This window comes from Oncorhynchus nerka, linkage group LG5 (assembly GCF_034236695.1).
Source record: "Oncorhynchus nerka isolate Pitt River linkage group LG5, Oner_Uvic_2.0, whole genome shotgun sequence".
Lineage (NCBI taxonomy): Eukaryota > Metazoa > Chordata > Actinopteri > Salmoniformes > Salmonidae > Oncorhynchus > Oncorhynchus nerka.
Window position 1 is genome coordinate 12554734 of NC_088400.1, and position 26294 is coordinate 12581027.

Consider the following 26294-nt stretch of genomic DNA (forward strand, 5'->3'; position numbering starts at 1 on the left):
ACGTATTGAGTTCTTTGAGTAGCTAGATATATTGAATTACTTTGAGTAGCTAGACATATTGAGTTACTTTGAGTAGCTAGAAGTATTGAGTTACTTTGAGTAGCTAGATGTATTGAGTTACGTTGAGTAGCTAGACATATTGAGTTACTCTGTGAAGCTAGACATATTTAGTTACTTTGAGTAGCTAGACGTATTGAGTTACTTTGAGTAGCTAGATGTATTGACTTACTTTGAGTAGCTAGATGTATTGAGTTACTTTGAGTAGCTAGATGTATTGAGTTACTTTGAGTAGCTAGACGTATTGAGTAACCTTGAGTAGCTAGACATATTGAGTTACTTTGAGTAGCTAGACATATTGAGTTACTTTGAGTAGCTAGACGTATTGAGTTACTTTGAGTAGCTAAATGTAGATGTATTCCCTCTGTTTCTCTGTCTCTGTCTCTCGGTCTCTCTCATCCTGTTTCTCTCCTTCTGTCTCTTGGTCTCTCTTCCTGTTTCTCTCCCTCTGTCTCTCGGTCTCTCTTCCTGTTTCTCTCCCTCTGTCTCTCGGTCTCTCTCATCCTGTTTCTCTCCCTCTGTCTCTCTCATCCCCTTTCTCTCCCTCTGTCTCTCTCGGTCTCTCTCTTCCTGTTTCTCTCCCTCTGTCTCTCGGTCTCTCTCATCCTGTTTCTCTCCCTCTGTCTCTCTCGGTCTCTCTCATCCTGTTTCTCTCCCTATGTCTCTCTCGGTCTCTCTCTCTTCCTGTTTCTCTCCCTCTTTCTCTCTCGGTCTCTCTCTTCCTGTTTCTCTTCCTCTGTCTCTCTCGGTCTCTCTTCCTGTTTCTCTTCCTATGTCTCTCGGTCTCTCTTCCTGTTTCTCTCCATCTGTCTCTCTCGGTCTCTCTACCTGTTTCTATCCCTCTGTCTCTCTCGGTCTCTCTTCCTGTTTCTATCCCTCTGTCTCTTGGTCTCTTTCTTTGAATGCCTTTTCTCTTTCTTTCCCTCTCCATCCCTTTTCACCCCCATTCTTCCTCTCTGTCTTCCCCCTGTCTCCCTCCAACCCTCTCTCCTTTCTCCCTCGATCCCTCTCTCCCTGTCTCCCTCCCTCCATCCCTCTCTCCTCGCTCCCTCTATCCCTCTCTCCTGTCTCCCTCTATCCCTCTCTCCCTACATCCCTCTCTCCGTACATCCCTCCATACCTCTCTCCTGTCTCCATCCATACCTCTCGCTGTACATCCCTCCATACCTCTCTCCTGTCTCCATCCATACCTCTCTCCCTGTCTCCATCCATACCTCTCTCTGTACATCCCTCCATACCTCTCTCCTGTCTCCATCTATACCTCTCTCCCTGTCTCCCTCCATCCCTCTCTCTGTACATCCCTCCATACCTCTCTCCTGTCTCCATCCATACCTCTCTCTGTACATCCCTCTATACCTCTCTCCCTGTCTCCCTCCATCCCTCTCTCTGTACATCCCTCTAAACCTCTCTCCTGTCTCCATCCATACCTCTCTCCCTGTCTCCCTCCCTCCCTCTCTCTGTACATCCCTCTAAACCTCTCTCCCTGTCTCCCTCTCTCCCTCCACCCCTCACGCCCTGTCTCCCTCTCACCCTACATCCCTCCATACCTCTCTCCTGTCTCCCTCCATACCTCTCTCCCTGTCTCTCTCCCTCCATTCCTCTCTCCCTCCATTCCTCTCTCCCTCCATCCCTCTCTCCTCGCTCCCTCTATCCCTCTCTCCTGTCTCCCTCTATCCCTCTCTCCCTACATCCCTCTCTCCGTACATCCCTCCATACCTCTCTCCTGTCTCCATCCATACCTCTCTCCCTGTCTCCATCCCTCTCTCCCTGTCTCCCTCCATCCCTCTCTCCCTGTCTCCCTCCATCACTCTCTCTGTACATCCCTCCATCACTCTCTCTGTACATCCCTCCATACCTCTCTCCTGTCTCCCTCCATACCTCTCTCCCTCCATTCCTCTTTCCCTCCATTCCTCTCTCCCTCCATTCCTCTCTCCCTCCACCCCTCTCTCCCCGTCTCCCTCCATCCCACTCTCCCTGTCTCCCTCATCCCTCTCTCCCTCCTTCCCTCTCCTCCATCCCCATCTCCCCTCTTTCTGATGTCAGGGTTTCTCCAATGTGAGCTTGGACAAGGTCTTCCAAGGCGGGGCAAACATATCAGGCTTCCAGATAGTGAGCCCTGAGAACTCCATCGTTCAGCAGTTCCTACAGCGCTGGGAGAGACTGGATGAAAGGGAATTCCCAGAGGCCAAGAACACCCCGCTCAAGGTACCTACTGCAGACTACAGAACAGCAGCCAAGCCTTTCATGATGAACTGTTATGTATGCACAACAGAATGACTCCATCTCTTCTTTTGGATAGAGGGCTCTCCCTCCTCTCCATTCTTCTCCTCTCAGTATCTGTCACTCTCCCGTTCTCTTTCCTCTCCTTCTCTTCTAGTCTCCCTTCTTCTCCTCTCTTCTCCTCTCCTTCTCTTCTCCTATCTTCTCCTTTCCTCTCCTTCTCTTCGCCTTTCCTCTCCTTCTCTTCTCCTTTCTTCTCCCTTCTTCTCCTCTCCTTTCCTCTCCTCTCCTTCTCTTCTCTTCTCCCTTCTTCTCCTTTCCTTTCCTCTCCTTCTCTTCTCTTCTCTTCTCCTCTCTTCTCCCTTCTTCTCTTCTCCTTTCCTCTCCTTCCCTTCTCCTCTCTTCTCCCTCCTTCTCCTCTCCTTTCCTCCTTCTCTTCTCCTCTCTTCTCCCTTCTTCTCCTTTCCTTTCCTCTCCTTCTCTTCTCCTCTCTTCTCCCTTCTTCTCTTCTCCTTTCCTTTCCTCTCCTTCTCTTCTCCTCTCTTCTCCCTTCTCTTCTCCTTTCCTCTCCTTCTCTTCTCCTTTCCTCTCCTTCTCTTCTCCTCTCTTCTCCCTTCTCTTCTCCTTTCCTCTTCTTCCCTTCTCCTCTCTTCTCCCTTCTTCTTTCCTCCCTTTCCTCTCCTCTCTTCTCTTCTCCTCTCTTCTCCCTTCTTCTCCTCTCCTTTCCTCTCCTTCTCTTCTCCTCTCTTCTCCCTTCTTCTCCTCTCCTTCTCTTCTCCTCTCCCTTCTTCTCCTCTCCTTTCCTCTCCTTCTCTTCTCCTCTCTTCTCCCTTCTTCTCCTCTCCTCTTATTATGTCACTCTCCCATTCTTTCTTTTTTTTTCCATTTCTCTCCTTCCCAAATGATCAATACATCGATAGACAGATCAGATCAAAGACATAATAAAGGAACTAAGGTCAGAACGTGACATCGATAGACAGTAATAAAGGAACTAAGGTCAGAACGTGACATCAATAGACAGTAATAAAGGAACTAAGGTCAGAACGTGACATCGATAGACAGATGAGGTCCGAAGCATTGTTTTAGCATAGCTTCAATTTACATGTAATTAAACAATGATCAATGCATTTGAAATTACACTTAATTGTCCCCCACGTTCGTATGTTAAGTCACAAGCGATATCTCTGGCAGCACTGTGGCCCAATTCTCACCAAACTTGGATGAATGATGCATCCTGACATAGAGATCCGGCATTTCCAAAGTTACACCGATTGGGAGCCAATGAATGAACTGAAATATGTCCCTCAAATCACACACTTCCAGGACAACAGGTGTAGACTAACAGTGAAATGTTTAGGGGTTATTTTCCAACCAGGCAGAGAGAAAGATAAGATACAAATAAAATAAACAGACATAGTGACACCAGGAATACATACACCGTGAATAACCAATAGAAATAACCGGTGAAAAAAAGTTAGTGAGAGAGAGAGAGTGAGTGAGTGAGTGAGTGAGTGAGTGAGTGAGTGAGTGAGTGAGTGAGTGAGTGAGTGAGTGAGTGAGTGAGAGTGAGAGTGAGAGTGAGAGAGATGGTGTGAGAGAGAGAGAGAGATGGTGTGAGAGATGGTGAGAAATTGAGAGAGAGATGGTGAGAAATTGAGAGAGAGATGGTGAGAAATTGAGAAGAGAGATGGTGAGAAATTGAGAGAGTGAGATGGTGAGAAATTGAGAGAGTGAGATGGTGAGAGTGGGAAATTGTGAGAGTGAGATGGTGAGAGTGGGAAATTGTGAGAGTGAGATGGTTAATTGGCCCGTGGGAGGGAGAGAGTGAGATGGTTAATTGGCCCGTGGGAGGGAGAGAGTGAGATGGTTAATTGGCCCGTGGGAGGGAGAGAGTGAGATGGTTAATTGGCCCGTGGGAGGGAGAGAGTGAGATGGTTAATTGGCCCGTGGGAGGGAGAGAGTGAGATGTTTAATTGGCCCGTGGGAGGGAGAGAGTGAGATGGTGAGAGTGGGAAATAGAGAGGGAGAGAGTGAGATGGTTAATTGGCCCGTGGGAGGGGGGGGCATGTTTACTGTTGCCTTATTACATTTAGTCATGGTGTTGGTTACTGGTCGGTGTTGGTTACTGGTCGGTGTTGGTTACTGGTCGGTGTTGGTTACTGGTCGGTGTTGGTTACCGAACGACCTGTTCTCTCCAAATCAAGGTACGGTTTGGGATGAACATGTGGGACATTGTGATCGTTAAATCGATGTGTTTCAACTCTACAGTGAATCTCTCTGCAGAGAGAGATCTTCACAGCGCACTTACAAGGTCTACACCTGGTGTATTCGGTCGCATGTGACAAATAACTTTAGATTTGATTTGACTTCTGCAGTTTTCCATCCCCAGAATATTCTACTTTGTCCCCTGTTCATACCTGAATTAATAAAATAATGAATGGAATAATTAAATTATTTATTAATGATGTACTGTTTGCCAGCTACAGTGTTCAGTGTTCTCTTCTCTCGTGATCTCTCTTGTGATCCCTCTGATCTCTCTTGTGATCCCTCTGATCTCTCTCTGTCCTCGGCAGTACACGTCAGCTCTGACCCACGACGCCATCCTGGTGATCGCAGAGGCCTTCCGGTACCTGCGGCGCCAACGGGTAGACGTGTCACGCCGAGGAGGCGCAGGAGACTGTCTGGCCAACCCTGCCGTACCATGGAGCCAGGGCATCGACATTGAGAGAGCTCTCAAAATGGTAGGAGGGAGAGAGACAGAAAGAGGGGCAGATGGGGAGGGAGGTGGAGAGGAAAGAGAGAAGGAGGTAGGTATGTAGGGAGGGGGAGAGAAAGAGGGGGTGTTAGTGAGAGAGATGGAGTGGGTAAGAGTTAGATTGAGATACACGAGACAGAGAATGAAGGAAGGAAGGAAGGAAGGAAGGAAGGAAGGAAGGAAGGAAGGAAGGAAGGAAGGAAGGAAGGAAGGAAGGAAGGAAGGAAGGAAGGAAGGAAGGAAGGAAGGAGGACAGAAAGAGAGATGAAGAGCTATAGAAAGGGAGGCAGAGATGAGAGCACTATAGAAAGAGGGACAGAGAGAGAGAGCTATAGAAAGAGAGGCAGAGAGAGAGAGAGCGATAGAAAGAGGGGCAGAGAGAGAGAGAGCGATAGAAAGAGGTGGCAGAGAGAGAGAGAGTGATAGAAAGAGGGGGCAGAGAGAGAGAGAGCGATAGAAAGAGGGGGCAGAGAGAGAGAGCGATAGAAAGAGGGGGCAGAGAGAGAGAGCGATAGAAAGAGGGGGCAGAGAGAGAGAGAGAGCGATAGAAAGAGGGGGCAGAGAGAGAGAGAGCTATAGAAAGAGAGGCAGAGAGAGAGAGAGCTATAGAAAGAGGGGGCAGAGAGAGATAGAAAGAGGGGGCAGAGAGAGAGAGATAGAAAGAGGGGGCAGAGAGAGAGAGAGAGATAGAAAGAGGGGGCAGAGAGAGAGAGAGAGCGATAGAAAGAGGGGGCAGAGAGAGAGAGAGAGAGAGAGAGAGAGAGAGAGAGAGAGGCAGAGAGAGAGATAGAGAGCTATATAAAGGAGATACATTTCCTCCTCTGCTTCCCAGATGTCCTCACACAGACCTCTCACAGTGAAATTCTCTCCCCCTCAGCTCGTCTCTCTCAAATACAAAGAGCCTCTCATTCTCATTACCATAAACCCACATCTTTTATTAAAGCCTATCAGTTCCATCATTTGATTATCGCCAAAGGCCCTGCCTATGTGAATACCTGCCATTTCCTAATACCAGCTTTTTCCACATTTGATAATAACTTGGCAGTCTGTATTACACGTTGTTCTGCGTGTTTTGCGTCTGTGTGTTACTGTCCCGCGGTGCAGGTCCAGGTTCAATTACTGTCCCTGTGTGTTACTGTCCCTGTGTGTTACTGTCCCGGGGTACAGGTCCAGGTTCAATTACTGTCCCTGTGTGTTACTGTCCCTGTGTGTTACTGTCCCTGTGTGTTACTGTCCCTGTGTGTTACTGTCCCTGTGTGTTACTGTCCCTGTGTATTACTGTCCCTGTGTGTTACTGTCCCTGTGTGTTACTGTCCCTGTGTGTTACTGTCCCTGTGTGTTACTGTCCCGCGGTGCAGGTCCAGGTTCAGTTACTGTTCCTGTGTGTTACTGTCCCTGTGTGTTACAGGGGTGCAGATCCAGGTTCAATTACTGTCCCTGTGTGTTACTGTCCCGCGGTGCAGGTCCAGGTTCAATTACTGTCCCTGTCTGTTACTGTCCCTGTGTGTTACTGTCCCTGTGTGTTACTATCCCTGTGTGTTACTGTCCCTGTGTGTTACTGTCCCGCGGTGCAGGTCCAGGTTCAGATACTGTCCCTGTGTGTTACTGTCCCTGTGTGTTACTGTCCCGCGGTGCAGGTCCAGGTTCAGATACTGTCCCTGTGTGTTACTGTCCCTGTGTGTTACTGTCCCGCGGTGCAGGTCCAGGTTCAATTACTGTCCCTGTGTGTTACTGTCCCTGTGTGTTTCTGTCCCGCGGTGCAGGTCCAGGTTCAATTACTGTCCCTGTGTGTTACTGTCCCGCGGTGCAGGTCCAGGTTCAGGGGATGACGGGGAACATCCAGTTTGACAGCTATGGCCGGAGGTCCAACTACACTATAGACGTCTATGAGATGAGAACAGGGGGGCCGAAAAAGGTGCAGGCACACACACACACACACACACACACACACACACACACACACACACACACACACACACACACACAGCGCTCTCTATAACCCCATACCGACTCAGCTATTAAATCTCAAATAATTGAGAAATTGTTGTCTCCATCAGAACAGGGTAACTGTCAGTCAGACGTTTAGTTCATTACTTCTTCCTCTCATTGTTTATGAATTATGACAAACATGCCCTCGATACAAGTTCTCCTACATGACCGAGGAGGACTTCTACAAACATGCCCTCGATACAAGTTCTCCTACATGACCGAGGAGGACTTCTACAAACATGCCCCTCGATACAAGTTCTCCTACATGACAGAGGAGGACTTCTACAAATGTCTGTAGGAACCAGAGTTTTGAACCAAAATTATTTTCCAATTGTTCAGTTCTGAGCAGAACCACTATTCATTTGGTTCTGTTCAACTGTTCCGACCAGCAAAATAAAGTTCCGGTCCAGTTCTTTTTTTAAACAACGCGGTATTGGCTTAGATGGTAATTTCTGTTCCTTTTTTTTATTTACAATTAGCTCATGAAATGACTTCACCAATCAGTGTGGATAGAGCAGCTTGCTATGTAGCGGGTAAGAGATTTAATCTGTATAGGAAAGTCGTTTGAGCACATTATATTTTGCCGTAACAGCATGATTTAATCATAATGGAAGACAAACACACAGACTGCGCTGCCAGTCACAGGGTAGGGCGTCAGATTCAACTGCGGGTGAGGAGAGAGCGTTGAAAAACTAGCAAGTTGATTAAACATCTCCAATTAAACATCTCTTCTTAATTACTGAATCACCCTTGCAACGTCATCTGTAGGCTGCAGTAACCCATGCATCAGAGGGGAGGGGCTACAGTAACCCATGCATCAGAGGAGGGGCTACAGTAACCCATGCATCAGAGGGGAGGGGCTACAGTAACCCATGCATCAGAGGGGAGGGGCTACAGTAACCCATGCATCAGAGGGGAGGGGCTACAGTAACCCATGCATCAGAGGGGAGGGGCTACGGTAACCCATGCATCAGAGGGAGGGGCTACAGTAACCTATGCATCAGAGGGGAGGGGCTACAGTCACCCATGCATCAGAGGGAGGGGCTACAGTAACCCATGCATCAGAGGAGGGGCTACAGTAACCCATGCATTAGAGGGGAGGGGCTACAGTAACCCATGCATCAGAGGGGAGGGGCTACAGTAACCCATGCATCAGAGGGGAGGGGCTACAGTAACCCATGCATCAGAGGGGGGCTAGGGGCTACAGTAACCCATGCATCAGAGGGGAGGGGCTACATTAACCCATGCATCAGAGGGGAGGGGCTACAGTAACCCATGCATCAGAGGGGAGGGGCTACAGTAACCTATGCATCAGAGGGGAGGGGCTACAGTAACCTATGCATCAGAGGGGAGGGGCTACAGTCACCCATGCATCAGAGGGGAGGGGCTACAGTAACCCATGCATCAGAGGGGAGGGGCTACAGTAACCCATGCATCAGAGGGGAGGGGCTACAGTAACCCATGCATCAGAGGGTAGGGGCTACAGTAACCCATGCATCAGAGGGGAGGGGCTACAGTAACCCATGCATCAGAGGGGAGGGGCTACAGTAACCTATGCATCAGAGGGGAGGGGCTACAGTCACCCATGCATCAGAGGGGAGGGGCTACAGTAACCCATGCATCAGAGGGGAGGGGCTACAGTAACCCATGCATCAGAGGGTAGGGGCTACAGTAACCCATGCATCAGAGGGGAGGGGCTACAGTAACCCATGCATCAGAGGGGAGGGGCTACAGTAACCCATGCATCAGAGGGGAGGGGCTACAGTAACCCATGCATCAGAGGGTAGGGCAGGTTGTCTACACCAACTGGTAAAGATTTACAGGTGGCAGTCAGACGCCAGAATACGTTTCTGAGTGACAGAGTGAGGCCTTTGCATAGGAAATAAGAAAATGCCCAGAACTAAAAATAACATCATTTTCCATTTTCAATGCTTTTAAAATAACCGTTTTATTTTTTCTGGAACAGTATAGAACAGTATGTTCTTCTGGAACAGTATAAGAACAGTATGTTCTTCTGGAACAGTATAAGAACAGTATGTTCTTCTGGAACAGTATAGAACAGTATGTTCTTCTGGAACAGTATAAGAACAGTATGTTCTTCTGGAACAGTATAGAACAGTATGTTCTTCTGGAACAGTATAAGAACAGTATGTTCTTCTGGAACAGTATAGAACAGTATGTTCTTCTGGAACAGTATAGAACAGTATGTTCTTCTGGAACAGTATAGAACAGTATGTTCTTCTGGAACAGTATAGAACAGTATGTTCTTCTGGAACAGTATAAGAACAGTATGTTCTTCTGGAACAGTATAGAATAGTATGTTCTTCTGGAACAGTATAAGAAGAGTATGTTCTTCTGGAACAGTATAAGAAGAGTATGTTCTTCTGGAACAGTATAAGAAGAGTATGTTCTTCTGGAACAGTATAAGAACAGTATGTTCTTCTGGAACAGTATAGAACAGTATGTTCTTCTGGAACAGTATAAGAACAGTATGTTCTTCTGGAACAGTATAGAACAGTATGTTCTTCTGGAACAGTATAGAACAGTATGTTCTTCTGGAACAGTATAGAACAGTATGTTCTTCTGGAACAGTATAAGAACAGTATGTTCTTCTGGAACAGTATAGAACAGTATGTTCTTCTGGAACAGTATAGAAGAGTATGTTCTTCTGGAACAGTATAGAACAGTATGTTCTTCTGGAACAGTATAGAACAGTAAGTTCTTCTGGAACAGTATAGAACAGTATGTTCTTCTGGAACAGTATAGAACAGTATGTTCTTCTGGAACAGTATAGAACAGCATGTTCTTCTGGAACAGTATAGAAGAGTATGTTCTTCTGGAACAGTATAGAAGAGTATGTTCTTCTGGAACAGTATAGAACAGTATGTTCTTCTGGAACAGTATAGATCACTTTCGTTTCTTCTTCGGATTCAGTTCCTCAAATAATTTTGTTTTTTTCCAGTTTTCGGTTCTGTTCCCTGAACCGGATCCAACCCTTGACAGTGTTAGATGACTGTGAGCTTAGATCACTTCCTGGTGTGTAGGTATTTTGATTGATTGATATTTAAAAGTTGTATACTGCTCCAACTGGAGACATTACCACAGGTTGTGTAGCTGCACTCAGAGTGATGACTGCTACAAGCCCAACAGCACCAGCTCCGTTCCCAACTGCTCCCTACTGAAAGCCCCCAGCTCCTATAGAATCAATCTGTTATCTCCACTACAGGCTCTCTGACTGTTGAAACAATAATATCTAGTACTCACAAGAGGAGATGAGAATATCTCCATCAAAACTCTCCTGACATTCTCAAAAAGTATCCTCTTCACACTCCAACAATGGAGACTACAGAATGGTCAAATGTCCGCATCCCAAATGGCACCATATTCCTCACATAGTGCACTACTTTTGATCAGAGCCCTATGAGCCCTATGAGCCCCATGAGCCCTAAGGGTCCAATGTGAAATAACTCTGGTTAAAGCCTCTTAGTTCTAACAGACTGTATTTGCACACCTTATATACCCATTATCTGAAGCAGTGTGTGTCTTTTCTGATGTGACGTGGGATCTGACTGACTGCCTTCCAGACACTATACTCCTCCAATTAATGCCCCACAGCCCTGGTGTCTAACCCCTCACAGACAGAGAGGGAGGGAGGGAGATAGACAGAAAGGGAGAAAGAGACCGAGAGAGACAGAGATATAGACAGTGAGATAGAGATACAGATAGGCAGACAAAGAAAGAGAATATCAGAGAGAGACACTTTGGATCATGACCATGAAGACCCAGACTCCCGACAGACACTGCCAGGTCATATAGGGGGGGTGACAGGCCCAGACAGACACTGACAGGTCATAGAGGAAGACCCTATGGGCCCTGGTCAAATGTAGTGCACTACATAGAAAATCATTCAGCTGGTAGGTCTCCTACCTGTACACCAACCAGTATATGTACTACCTGTACACCAACCAGTAGGTCTCCTACCTGTACACCAACCAGATCTCCTACCTGTACACCAACCAGTAGATCTCCTACCTGTACACCAACCAGTAGATCTCCTACCTGTACACCAACCAGTAGGTCTCCTACCTGTACACCAACCAGTAGGTCTCCTACCTGTACACCAACCAGTATATCACCAACCAGTAGTTCTACCTGTACTACTCTACCTGTACACCAACCAGTATATCTACTACCTGTACACCAACCAGTAGGTCTCCTACCTGTACACCAACCAGTATATCTACTACCTGTACACCAACCAGTATATCTCCTACCTGTACCCCAACCAGTATATGTACTACCTGTACACCAACCAGTAGGTCTCCTACCTGTACACCAACCAGTAGGTCTCCTACCTGTACACCAACCAGTAGGTCTCCTACCTGTACACCAACCAGTAGGTCTCCTACCTGTACACCAACCAGCATATATACTACCTGTACACCAACCAGCATATATACTACCTGTACACCAACCAGTAGGTCTCCTACCTGTACACCAACCAGTATATCTACTACCTGTACACCAACCAGTAGGTCTCCTACCTGTACACCAACCAGTATATCTACTACCTGTACACCAACCAGTAGGTCTCTTACCCGTACACCAACCAGTAGATCTCCTACCTGTACACAAACCAGTAGATCTCCTACCTGTACACCAACCAGTAGATCTCCTACCTGTACACCAACCCATATATCTACTACCTGTACACCAACCAGTAGGTCTCCTACCCGTACACCAACCAGTAGTTCTCCTAACTGTACACCAACCAGTATATCTACTACCTGTACACAATCCAGTAGGTCTCCCACCTGTATCATTTGTCACTAGCCTATCCTGAAGTAAAGCCAAGGTCCTCCCATAGATTTAGGCCTCACCTCTAGTAATCTATAAGGAATGACAGTAGATTTAGGCCTCACCTCTAGTAATCTATAAGGAATGACAGTAGATGTAGGCCTCACCTTTAGTAATCTATATGGAATGACAGTAGATTGAGGCCTCACCTCTAGTAATCTGTAAGGAATGTCAGTAGATTTAGGCCTCACCTTTAGTAATCTATAAGGAATGACAGTAGATTTTGGCCTCACCTCCAGTAATCTATAAGGAATGACAGTAGATGTAGGCCTCACCTTTAGTAATCTATAAGGAATGACAGTAGATTTAGGCCTCACCTCCAGAAATCTATAAGGAGTGTCAGTAGATTTAGGCCTCACCTCCAGTAATCTATAAGGAATGACAGTAGATTTAGGCCTCACCTCCAATAATCTATAAGGAGTGTCAGTAGATTTAGGCCTCACCTCCAGTAATCTATAAGGAATGACAGTAGATGTAGGCCTCACCTATAGTAATCTATAAGGAATGTCAGTAGATTTAGGCCTCACCTCTAGTAATCTATAAGGAATTAAAGTAGATGTAGGCCTCACCTCCAGTAATCTATAAGGAATGACAGTAGATTTGTCCTGGGCTCACCTCCAGTAATCTATAAGGAATGACAGTAGATTTAGGCCTCACCTCCAGTAATCTATAAGGAATGACAGTACATTTAGGCCTCACCTTTAGTAATCTATAAGGAATGACAGTAGATTTTGGCCTCACCTCCAGTAATCTATAAGGAATGACAGTAGATGTAGGCCTCACCTTTAGTAATCTATAAGGAATGACAGTAGATTTAGGCCTCACCTCCAGAAATCTATAAGGAGTGTCAGTAGATTTAGGCCTCACCTCCAGTAATCTATAAGGAATGACAGTAGATTTAGGCCTCACCTCCAATAATCTATAAGGAATGACAGTAGATTTGTCCTGGCCTCACCTCTAGTAATCTATAAGGAATGACAGTAGATTTAGGCCTCACCTCCAGTAATCTATAAGGAATGACAGTAGATGTAGGCCTCACCTTTAGTAATCTATAAGGAATGACAGTAGATTTAGGCCTCACCTCTAGTAATCTATAAGGAATGACAGTAGATGTAGGCCTCACCTCTAGTAATCTATAAGGAATGACAGTAGATTTAGGCCTCACCTCCAGTAATCTATAAGGAATGTCAGTAGATTTAGGCCTCACCTTTAGTAATCTATAAGGAAATACAGTAGATTTAGGCCTCACCTCTAGTAATCTATAAGGAATGACAGTAGATGTAGGCCTCACCTCCAGTAATCTATAAGGAATGACAGTAGATGTAGGCCTCACCTCTAGTAATCTATAAGGAATGACAGTAGATTTGTCCTGGCCTCACCTTTAGTAATCTATAAGGAATGACAGTAGATTTAGGCCTCACCTATAGTAATCTATAAGGAATGACAGTAGATGTAGGCCTCACCTTTAGTAATCTATAAGGAATGACAGTAGATTTAGGCCTCACCTCCAATAATCTATAAGGAGTGTCAGTAGATTTAGGCCTCACCTCCAGTAATCTATAAGGAATGACAGTAGATGTAGGCCTCACATTTAGTAATCTATAAGGAATGTCAGTAGATTTAGGCCTCACCTCTAGTAATCTATAAGGAATTAAAGTAGATGTAGGCCTCACCTCCAGTAATCTATAAGGAATGACAGTAGATTTGTCCTGGGCTCACCTCCAGTAATCTATAAGGAATGACAGTAGATTTAGGCCTCACCTCCAGTAATCTATAAGGAATGACAGTAGATTTAGGCCTCACCTCCAGTAATCTATAAGGAATGACAGTAGATTTAGGCCTCACCTCCAGTAATCTATAAGGAATGACAGTAGATTTAGGCCTCACCTCCAGTAATCTATAAGGAATGACAGTAGATTTAGGCCTCACCTCCAGTAATCTATAAGGCTGGTTTTATTAGTGGGTAAATTGAACACTTCTTAACGCGACTAGGTTGTTGCTTTTACCTGCTATAAGCACATATAAGCATTTATAATGTGTTACTGAAATGTTCCCACTTGACTGTTTATACACTGATAGTGGGGGGAGGAGGGGGGTGGGGGGTCGTTCGGGGGGTCGTTCGGACAAAGGGTATGTTGCTAACAGAAATGGAATGTGAACAATAGAACTCATTCTAATTCTATGGTTGCTATGCTAACCTGTGTTTTCTCTGTTTCAGATTGGCTACTGGAACGAGTACCAGCGATTAGTAAATGTGTTAGAACAACAGGTGGTCGCCAACGAGTCTTCTTCTGTGGAAAACCGAACGATTGTGGTCACTACTATTATGGTACACTTTCCATGGCAACTTTGAAATGTGTTCACCACAACGTATTCTGCCAGTCAGGGCCGTGAGCGGCGGTGTTGATGCCTAACCGGTTGATACAGTCTGTCCTGGGCTGAGCAGAACCACATCTTTTTTGTGTTTGCTTTGCATCCACTCACTACACGTTGAAACAGTCGATCCCTCTGTAAGGAGAAGAGAGTGTTTCAACTGTATCCGTGTGGGTGACAAAGCATTTAGATTTCTCATACTTCAGTGGCCTGTCGTAGCAGTGACATCACAATATTGGTATTATACGATACATGAGTAAGTGGGTAAATGGTTGAGTTGTGACTCCATCTAATAGAAAACACATACAAACCAACATCCGCCATCCGTACGTAAGTAGAACCTGTCTTGTCCGTCCTCATCAAGTAAATGGTTCAATGACAATCTGGGATAGGATGAGGAGGAGGAGGAGGAGGAGATGATGATTACTATGATGGTGTTAATGATACTGTAATGGCTTATCAAGGACAAAGCAAAATAAAGCACATCTGAGAGAGGATAAGAATGATAATATACGCAGACCTTTCGGAAAATATTCAGACCCCTTGACTTTCTCCATATTTTGTTACGTTACAGTCTTCTAAAATTAATTAAATAAATGTGTTTCCACATCAATCTACACAAAAATACCCCATAATGACAAAGTGAAAATAGGTTTTTTGATTTAAAAAATAATTAAAATAAAATAAAAAATAGAATGACCTTATATACATAAGTATTCAGACCCTTTGCTATGAGACTCCAAATTGAGCTCAGGGGTATACTGTTTCCATTGATCATCCTTGAGATGTTTCTATAACTTTATTGGAGTCCACCTGTGGTAAATTCAATTGATTGGGCATTAATTGGAAAGGCACACTCCTGTCTATATAAGGTTCCACAGTTGGCAGTGCATGTCAGAGCAAAAACCAAGTCATGAGGTCTAAGGAATTGTCCGTAGAGTTCAGATACAGGATTGTGTCGAGGCACAGCTCTGGGGAAGGGTACCAAAACATTTCTGCAGTATTGCAGGTCAGCAAGAACACAGTGGCCTCCATCATTCTTATATGAAAGAAGTATGAAACCACCAAAACTCTTGCTAGAGCTGGCCGACTGGCCAAACAGATTCATCGGGGTAGAAGGGCCTTGGTCAGGGAGGTGACCAAGAACCCGATGGTCACTCTGACAAAGCTCCAGAGTTACTCTGTGGAGAGAACCTTCCAGAAAGACACCCATCTTTGCAGCACTCCACCAATCAGGCCTTTATGGTAGAGCGGCCAGAAGGAAGTCACTCCTCAGTAAAAGGTACATGACAGCCTGCTTGGAGTTTGCCAAAAGGCACCTAAAGGACTCTCTACCCATGAGAAACAAGATTTTCTGGTCTGATGAAACCAAGATTGAAGGCTTTGGCCTGAATGCCAAGTGTCACGTCTGGAGGAAACCTGGCACGATCCCTACGGTGAAGCATGGTGGTGGCAGCATCATGCTGTGGGGATGTTTTTCAGCGGCCGGGACTGGGAGACTAGTCAGGATCAAGGGAAAGATGAACAGAGCAAAGTACAGAGGGATCCTTGATGAAAACCTGATCCAGAGCACTCAGGACCTCAGACTGGGGCAAAGGTTCACCTACCAACAGGACAACAAGCCTGAGCACACAGCCAAAACAACACAGGAGTGGCTTTGGGACAAGTCTCTGAATGTCTTTGAGTGGCCCAGATAGAGCCAGGACTTGAACCTGATCAAACATCTCTGGAGAGACCTGAAAATAGCTGTGTAGCAACGCTCCCCATCCAACCTGACAGCTCGAGAGGTTCTGCAGAGAAGAATGGGAGACACTCCCCAAATACAAATGTGCCAAGCTTATAGCATCATACCCAAGAAGACTTGAGGCTGTAATCGCTGCCAAAGGTGCTTTAACAAAGTACTGATTAAAGGGTCTGAATACTTACGTAAATGTAATATTTCAGTTTTAATTTATTTTTGCAAATATTTCTAAAAACCTGTTTTTGCTTTGTCATTCTGGGGTATAGTTATGAGGGGGGAAAAACAATTGTATCCATTTTAGAATAAGACTGTGTTGGGTTCTGAAGGTATGAAATATATTGATTCATGTCACTGAGGGACATGAATAATCACTGAGGGACACTGAATAATTTTCGAATGCACTATATATATATTTGAATCTATTTTGTTTTGTTCTTCTGAGGGCTGGTTCTGTGTTGAATATATATATATTTATTGATTATATTTTATTTTGTTTTGTTCCACTGAGGGCTGGTTCTGTGTTGAATATATATATATTTATTGATTATATTTTGTTTTGTTCCTCTGAGGGCTGGTTCTGTGTTGAATATATATATTTATTGATTATATTTTGTTTTGTTCCTCTGAGGGCTGGTTCTGTGTTGAATATATATATATTTATTGATTATATTTTATTTTGTTCCACTGAGGGCTGGTTCTGTGTTGAATATATATATGTGTATATATTGAATCTATTTTGTTTTGTTCCTCTGAGGGCTGGTTCTGTGTAGAGCTTCCAGTGGGTTGTTTTGGCAGGAAGGAGATAGTTTTGCTTCGATTTCCTGGCAGCAGTGTTGACGGCTGTGTTGAATTATTCCTTTCACACTACTATTTTACCATATTTGCTCATTATTTTATATTTTAAATTACTTTCCCTCCCTGAATGCAAAAATATTCAGGGGGCTGTAAATGGCAAATCAAATCAGATTGTATTAGTCACATGTGTAGAATACAACAGGTGTAGACCATACAGTGAATTGAGCCCCTAAACAACAATGCAGTTCAAATAAGAATAAGAAATAAAAGTAACAAGTAATTATAATGAGCAACTGGACCAGAAGCACGACCAGGTGGACTGGGGACAGCAAAGAGTCATCAGGCCAGGTAGTCCTGAAGCATGGTCCTAAGTCATTAGAGAGAATTAGAGAGAGCATACTTAAATTCCCACAGGACACCGGATACTGCACCCCTCCTAGGGACGGCATGGGAAGAGCACCAGTAAGCCAGTGACTCAGCCCCTGTAATAGGGTTTAAGGCAGATAATCCCAGCAGAGAGAGGGGAATGCATAGTTGAAAAGTGACTATACATAGATGATAACAACAGAGAGTAGCAGCGGTGTAAAGGGGGGGGAGGGGCAATGTAAATAGTCTGGGTAGCCTTTTGATTAGATGTTCAGGAGTCTTATGGCTTTTCAGGACCTTCTCTGACACCGCCTGGCATAGATGTCATGGATGGCAGGAAGCAGTGATGTACTGGGCCGTATGCACTACCCTCTGTAGTGCCCTGCGGTCGGAGGCCGAGCAGTTGCTATACCAGGAACTGATGCAACCAGTCAGGATGGTGGAGCTGTAGAACCTTTTGAGCATCTGAGGACACATGCCAAATCATTTCAATCTCCTGAAGGGGAATAGGTTTTGTTGTGCCCTCTTCAAGATTGTCTTGTTGTGCTGGGACCATGTTAGTTTGTTGGTGATGTGGACACCAATTTATTTATTTATTTATTTCACCTTTATTTAACCAGGTAAGCAAGTTGAGAACAAGTTCTCATTTACAATTGCGACCTGGCCAAGATAAAGCAAAGCAGTTCGACACATACAACGACACAGAGTTACACATGGAGTAAAACAAACATACAGTCAATAATACAGTAAAAAAAAAAACAAGTCTATATACAATGTGAGCAAATTAGGTGAGAAGGGAGGTAAAGGCAAAAAAGGCCATGGTGGCAAAGTAAATACAATATAGCAAGTAAAACACTGGAATGGTAGTATTGCAATGGAAGAATGTGCAAAGTAGAAATAAAAATAATGGGGTGCAAAGGAGCAAAATAAATAAATAAATTAAATACAGTTAGGAAAGAGGTAGTTGTTTGGGCTAAATTATAGGTGGGCTATGTACAGGTGCAGTAATCTGTAAGATGCTCTGACAGTTGGTGTTTAAAGCTAGTGAGGGAGATAAGTGTTTCCAATTTAAGAGATTTTTGTAGTTCGTTCCAGTCATTGGCAGCAGAGAACTGGAAGGAGAGGCGGCCAAAGAAAGAATTGGTTTTGGGGGTGACTAGAGAGATATACCTGCTGGAGCGTGTGCTACAGGTGGGAGATGCTATGGTGACCAGCGAGCTGAGATAAGGGGGACTTTACCTAGCAGGGTCTTGTAGATGACATGGAGCCAGTGGGTTTGGCGACGAGTATGAAGCGAGGGCCAGCCAACGAGAGCGTACAGGTCGCAATGGTGGGTAGTATATGGGGCTTTGGTGACAAAACGGATAGCACTGTGATAGACTGCATCCAATTTGTTGAGTAGGGTATTGGAGGCTATTTTGTAAATGACATCGCCAAAGTCGAGGATTGGTAGGATGGTCAATTTTACAAGGGTATGTTTGGCAGCATGAGTGAAGGATGCTTTGTTGCGAAATAGGAAGCCAATTCTAGATTTAACTTTGGATTGGAGATGTTTGATATGGGTCTGGAAGGAGAGTTTACAGTCTAACCAGACACCTAAGTATTTGTAGTTGTCCACGTATTCTAAGTCAGAGCCGTCCAGAGTAGTGATGTTGGACAGGCGGGTAGGTGCAGGTAGCGATCGGTTGAAGAGCATGCATTTAGTTTTACTTGTATTTAAGAGCAATTGGAGGCCACGGAAGGAGAGTTGTATGGCATTGAAGCTTGCCTGGAGGGTTGTTAACACAGTGTCCAAAGAAGGGCCGGAAGTATACAGGATGGTGTCGTCTGCGTAGAGGTGGATCAGAGACTCACCAGCAGCAAGAGCAACATCATTGATGTATACAGAGAAGAGAGTCGGTCCAAGAATTGAACCCTGTGGCACCCCCATAGAGACTGCCAGAGGTCCGGACAGCAGACCCTCCGATTTGACACACTGAACTCTATCAGAGAAGTAGTTGGTGAACCAGGCGAGGCAATCATCACCAAGGAACTTGAAGCTCTCAAACTCCTCCACTAAAGCCCCATCGATGAGAATGGGGGTGTGTTCGGTCCTCTTTTTCCTGTCCACAATCATATCTTTTGTCTTGATCACGTTGAGGGAGAGGTTGTTGTCCTGGCACCACGCGGCTAGGTCTCTGACCTCCTCCCTATAGGAGGAGTAATCAGTGATCAGGCCTACCACTGTTGTGTCATCGGCAAACTTAATGATGGTGTTGGAGTCATGCCTGGCCGTGCAGGAATACCGGAGGGCAGGAGTACCGGAGGGCAGGAGTACCGGAGGGCAGGAGTACCGGAGGGCAGGAGAACCGGAGGGCAGGAGAACCGGAGGGCAGGAGAACCGGAGGGCAGGAGTACAGGAGGGCAGGAGTACCGGAGCGGCCCCCTGGAGGATCAGCGTAGCGAATGTGTTGTTACCTGCCCTCACCACCTGGGTGCGGCCCGTCAGGAAGTCCAGGATCCAGTTGCAAAGGGACGTGTTTAGTCCCAGGGTCCTTAACTTATTGATGAGCTTTGAGGGCACCATGGTGTTGAACGCTGAGCTCTAGTCAATTAATAGCATTCTCACATAGGTGTTCCTTTTGTCCAGGTGGGAAAGGGCAGTGTGGAGTGCAATAGAGATTGCATTATCTATGGATCTGTATGCAAATTGGAGTGAGTCTTGGGTTTCTGGGATAATGGTGTTGATGTGATCCATGACCAGCAATTCATGGCTACAGACGTGAGTGCTATGGGTCAATAGTAATTTAGGCGGGTTACCTTAGTGCTCTTGGGCACAAGGACTATGGTGGTCTGCTTAAAACATGTTGGTATTACAGACTTGGACAGAGAGGTTGAAAATGTCAGTGAAGACACTTGCTAGTTTGTCAGCGCATGCTCGCTGTACACGTCCTGGTAATCCGTCTGGCCCAGCGGCTTTGTGAATGTTGACCTGTTTAAAGGTCTTACTCACATCGGCTGCAGAGAGCGTGATCACACAGTCTTCCGGAAAAGCTGCTTATGTTACTGGGCAGCTCTCGGCTTCCCTCTGTAGTCTGTAAAGCCCTGCCACATCCAACGAGCGTCAGAGCCCGTGTAGTACGTTTCGATCTTAGTCCTATATTGACGCTTTGCCTGTTTGATGGTTCGTCGGAGGGTATAGCGGGATTTATTATAAGCTTCTGGGTTATTAACTGCCCCTGAACAGGCAGTTAACCCACTGATCCTAGACCAGTTAACCCACTGTTCCTAGACCAGTTAACCCACTGTTCCTAGACCAGTTAACCCACTGTTCCTAGACCAGTTAACCCACTGTTCCTAGACCAGTTAACCCACTGTTCCTAGGCCGTCATTGAAAGTAAGAATTTGTTCGTAACTGACTTGCTTAGTTAGGGGCGGCAGGGTAGCCTAGTGGTTAGAGTGTTGGACTAGTAACCGAAAGGTTGCAAGTTCGAATCCCCGAGCTGACAAGGTACAAATCTGTTGTTCTGCCCCTGAACAGGCAGTTAACCCACTGTTCCTAGGCCGTCATTGAAAATAAGAATTTGTTCTTAATTGACTTGCCTAGTAACATAAAAATAAAATAAAGTTAAATAAAGGTAAAAAAAAGAGTCCCACTCCTTGAAAGCCGCAGCTCTAGCCTTTAGCTCAGTGCGGATGTTGCCTGTAAGCCATGGCTTCTGGTTGGGGTATGTACGTACGGTCATTGTGGGGACGACGTCATCAATGCACTTATCGATAAAGCCAGTGACTAATGTGGTGTAATCGTCAATGCCATCGGAGAAATCCCGGAACATATTCCAGTCTGTCCTAACAAAACAGTCCTGTAGTTTAGCATCTACTTCATCTGACCACTTTTTTATTGATCTAGACACTGGTGCTTCCTGCTTTAATTTTTGCTTGTAAGCAGGAATCAGGAGGATAGAATTATGGTCAGATTTGCCAAATGGAGGGCGAGGGAGAGCTTTGTATGCATCTCTGTGTGTGGAGTAAATGTGGTCCAGAGTTATTTTCCTTCTGGTTGCACATTTAATAACATGCTGATAGAAATTTGGTAAAACCCGTTTTAAGTTTCCCTGCATTAAACTCCCCGTCCACTGTGTGAGCGTTTTCCTGTTTGCTTATGGTGGAATACAGCTCATTGAGTGCGGTCTTAGTGCCAGCCTCAGTCTGTGGTTGTATGTAGACGGTTATGAAAAATACAGATGAAAACTCTCCAGGTAGATAGTGTGGTCTACAGCTTATCAGGCGATACTCTACCTCAGGCAAGCAAAACCTTGAGACTTCGCCAGCTATCGTAACGATCTTGTCCTATAAACATCCTCTGAATAGTAAAGAAACACTCTTGAAAAGGAAAACATTCGCTCTCGATCTCTCTCTCTCTTTCTCTAAAAAGGAAACATTTAAAGGTTTCAGAATGAAAAACAGCATCAGTAGATAAAATTGTGTTAACTCGGGGGGTGGGGGGGGGGGGGGGTGGTTGGCATTTACAATCATGCAAAGGGTGAAGAGGATATATGTTCAGCACAGAACAAACAAGCCATCACGTCTCCCCTTGCATCCCTCTAATTACGTGTTGGCTCTAATGGTGTCGTCCGCTCTGTGTGAGCAGCAGCTCTTCTCTTGTTGTGTAATGATGAAACCATAACAACACGCTAGCTGTACCACCTCCAGTGTTTGAAAATGGTGGGGTTAAAAGCACGCTCCGCTCTCCTGGTGGTGGTCGTCTTTTAAATATTTATGTATTTCCTTACAAGATATATTTTTTATTTGAATTTTGGGATTGTAATGAAAATGGCTCCCTTTTCTTAGAGTTTTTTTGTTTGTTGCAATGACTATTACCAAAGGCTTCCCCCTTTGCTCAGTGATTGGTGCAATGACTATTACCAAAGGCTTCCCCCTTTGCTCAGTGATTGGTGCAATGACTATTACCAAAGGCTTCCCCCTTTGCTCAGTGATTGGTGCAATGTGCTTGTTGATGATTATGTTGAGATATCAATGTGCTTGTTGATGATTATGTTGAGATATCAATGTAGTCGCACTCACTTCCCTCTCCAAGTCATGGCCATTTACTTCATGAACCTCCACCCCCATCCCACTCTGAGCTAACATACACCCAGCCTACCAATACACCCAGCCTTACACCCACCTAACCCACACCCAGCCTACCAATACACCCAGCCTTACACCCACCTAACCCACACCCAGCCTACCAATACACCCAGCCTTACACCCACCTAACCCACACCCAGCCTACCAATACACCCAGCCTACCAATATACCCTGCCTACCAATACACCCAGCCTACCAATACACCCAGCCTTACACCCACCTAACCCACACCCAGTCTACCAATATACCCAGCCTACCAATATACCCAGCCTACCAATATACCCAGCCTACCAATACACCCAGCCTACCAATACACCCAGCCTACCAATACACCCAGCCTTACACCCACCTAACCCACACCCAGCCTACCAATATACCCTGCCTACCAATACACCCAGCCTACCAATACACCCAGCCTTACACCCACCTAACCCACACCCAGCCTACCAATACACCCAGCCTACCAATATACCCTGCCTACCAATACACCCAGGCTACCAATACACCCAGCCTTACATCCACCTAACCTACTCCCACGATCCTCTAACTACGGCATATTGTAGCTTTAGCAAGACACTGTGAGAAGCATGTGGTCCTCTTCGACTGGTAGTTTGTCACACACACACACACAACTGTTCCCCAGGGCTAAGAGACAGGAGGCTGAGTGAATTAGGGCTGGGGATCCGCTGGCCACCACAGCTTGGTAAAACACCTACCTGGCTTGTCATCCTGCTGTTATCAACATGTATTTCAATGCATCTGTGGTGTATCGTCTGGACATGCCTGGCTGCATGAGACTACTGGTTGAAGTGTGTGTGTGTGTGTGTGTGTGTGTGTGTGTGTGTGTGTGTGTGTGTGTGTGTGTGTGTGTGTGTGTGTGTGCGCGCGACAATAAACCAGCATGTGATCTGACTGTTAACAGGAAGCCCCTTATGTGATGTACAAGAAACACCAGATGAATCTGGAGGGGAATGACAGATATGAAGGCTACTGTGTCGATTTAGCTGCCGAAATTGCAAAACATGTGGGGATAAGATACAAACTGTCAGTAGTAGCAGACGGGAAGTACGGTGCGCGGGATCCAGACACCAAGACGTGGAACGGGATGGTGGGGGAACTGGTCTATGGGGTGAGTGGAGTCAGTCTCTCAGTCTCTCACTGATGTTCATTGTTACTTCACCAAAAAAATGCATCCCAAATATCACTTCATTCCCTATATAGTGCACTACTTTTGACCAGGATCCATAGGGCTCCATATAGTGCACTATATAGGGAACAGAGTTCCATTTGGGATGCATCATTTGTTTAACCATTCACTACCAGCAGTTGAAAGAGAAAAGGTATGTCTTAACAATGTGATTGTGTTACAATGTTTATAGTCTGCCTCCTATTTTACATTTGTCATTTAGCAGACGCTCTTATCCAGAGAGACTTACAGTAGTGAGTCATTTAGCAGACGCTCTTATCCAGAGAGACTTACAGTAGTGAGTCATTTAGCAGACGCTCTTATCCAGAGAGACTTACAGTAGTGAGTCATTTAGCAGACGCTCTTATCTAGAGAGACTTACAGTAGTGAGTCATTTAGCAGACCCTCTTATCCAGAGAGACTTACAGTAGTGAGTCATTTAGCAGACTCTCTTATCCAGAGAGACTTACAGTAGTGAGTCATTTAGCAGACGCTCTTATCCAGAGAGACTTACAGTAGTGAGTCATTTAGCAGACGCTCTTATCCAGAGAGACTTACAGTAGTGAGTCATTTAGCAGACGCTCTTATCCAGAGAGACTTACAGTAGTGAGTGCAGACATTTTAATACATTCTTTGTACTGGTCCCCACATGGGAGTCGAATCCAGAACCCTGACGCCATGCTCTACCAACTGACGTATATTAAATGGATGATAGAGGAGCAGGGGAGAGGGCCGTCTATTAAATGGATGATAGGGGAGCAGGGGAGAGGGCCGTCTATTAAATGGATGATAGGGGAGCAGGGGAGAGGGCCGTCTATTAAATGGATGATAGGGGAGCAGGGGAGAGGGTCGGATGATAGGGGAGAGGGCCGTCTATTAAATGGATGATAGAGGAGCAGGGGAGAGGGTCGTCTATTAAATGGATGATAGAGGAGCAGGGGAGAGGGCCGTCTATTAAATGGATGATAGAGGAGCAGGGGAGAGGGTCGTCTATTAAATGGATGATAGAGGAGCAGGGGAGAGGGCAGTCTATTAAATGGATGATAGAGAAGCAGGGGAGAGGGCCGTCTATTAAATGGATGATAGGGGAGAGGGCCATCTATTAAATGGATGATAGAGGAGCAGGGGAGAGGGCAGTCTATTAAATGGATGATAGAGGAGCAGGGGAGAGGGTCGTCTATTAAATGGATGATAGGGGAGCAGGGGAGAGGGCAGTCTATTAAATGGATGATAGAGGAGCAGGGGAGAGGGTAGTCTATTAAATGGATGATAGGGGAGCAGGGGAGAGGGCAGTCTATTAAATGGATGATAGTGGAGCAGGGGAGAGGGCAGTCTATTAAATGGATGATAGAGGAGCAGGGGAGAGGGTTGTCTATTAAATGGATGATAGAGGAGCAGGGGAGAGGGCCGTGTATTAAATGGATGATAGAGGAGCAGGGGAGAGGGCCGTCTATTAAATGGATGACAGAGGAGCAGGGGAGAGGGCCGTCTATTAAATGGATGACAGAGGAGCAGGGGAGAGGGCCGTCTATTAAATGGATGACAGAGGAGCAGGGGAGAGGGCCGTCAATTAAACGGAAGATAGAGGATCTGTGATTATGTCCATCACCATCCACCGTGTCAATGTGGTAAATTATGTCCATCACCATGTCATTGTGGTAAATTATGTCCATCACCATCCACCGTGTTAACGTGGTTATTTATGTCCATCACCATCCACCGTGTCAATGTCAATGAACTCCGTTCCGGCGCCGACAGAGATGGCCGCCTCGCTTCGCGTTCCTAGGAAACTAGGAAGTATTATTTTTTTTTACGTGTTATTTCTTACATTGGTACCTCAGGTAATCTTAGGTTTCATTACATACAGTCGAGAAGAACTACTGAATATGAGAGCAACGTCAACTCACCATCATTACGACCAGGAATATGACTTTCCCGAGGCGGATCTTGTGTTCTGCCTTCCACCCAGGACAATGGATCGGATCCCAGCGGGCGACCCAAAACAACAACGCTGTAAAAGGGAAAAACAAAGCGGTCTTCTGGTCAGACTCCGGAGACGGGCACATCGCGCACCACTCCCTAGCATACTACTCACCAATGTCCAGTCTCTTGACAACAAGGTTGATGAAATCCGAGCAAGGGTAGCATTCCAGAGAGACATCAGAGACTGTAACGTTCTTTGCTTCACGGAAACATGGCTCACTCGAGACACGCTATCGGAGTCGGTGCAGCCAGCTGGTTTCTTCACGTATCGCGCTGACAGAAACAACCATCTTTCTGGTAAGAAGAGGGGCGGAGGGGGATATGCCTTATGATTAACGAGACGTGGTGTGATCATAACAACATACAGGAACTCAAGTCCTTCTGTTCACCTGACTTAGAATTCCTCACAATCAAATGTCGACCGCATTATCTACCAAGAGAATTCTCTTTGATTATAATCACAGTCGCATATATTCCCCCCCAAGCGCAGACACATAGATGGCCCTGAACGAACTTTATTTGACTCTATGTAAATTGGAAACCACATTTCCTGAGGCTGCATTCATTGTAGCTGGGGATTTTAACAAGGGTCATCTGAAAACAAGACTCCCTAAATTCTATCAGCATATTGATTGTGCTACCAGGGCTGGTAAAACTCTGGTTCATTATTATTCTAACTTCCGCGATGTATATAAGGCCCTCCCCCGCCCTCCTTTCGGAAAAGCTGACCATGACTCCATTTAGTTGCTTCCAGCCTACAGACAGAAACTAAAACAAGAAGCTCCCGCGCTCAGATCTGTTCAACGCTGGTCTGACCAATCTGATTACACGCTTCAAGACTG

The 26294-nt window shown here is 45.7% G+C and overlaps 1 protein-coding gene across 4 annotated transcripts in view; it reads left to right on the top strand.

The window, feature by feature from the left end:
* Window positions 1–26294, top strand: part of LOC115115922 (glutamate receptor 3-like) — a 251277-nt gene that overhangs the window by 174234 nt on the left and 50749 nt on the right. For all 4 annotated transcript variants that reach the window (XM_065018373.1, XM_065018376.1, XM_065018374.1 and 1 more), the window contains exons 6-10: window positions 2101–2262; window positions 4851–5018; window positions 6843–6947; window positions 14097–14207; window positions 23206–23412. In XM_065018373.1, coding sequence (XP_064874445.1) covers window positions 2101–2262; window positions 4851–5018; window positions 6843–6947; window positions 14097–14207; window positions 23206–23412 — 753 coding nt within the window. The remainder of the gene's footprint in view (window positions 1–2100; window positions 2263–4850; window positions 5019–6842; window positions 6948–14096; window positions 14208–23205; window positions 23413–26294) is intronic.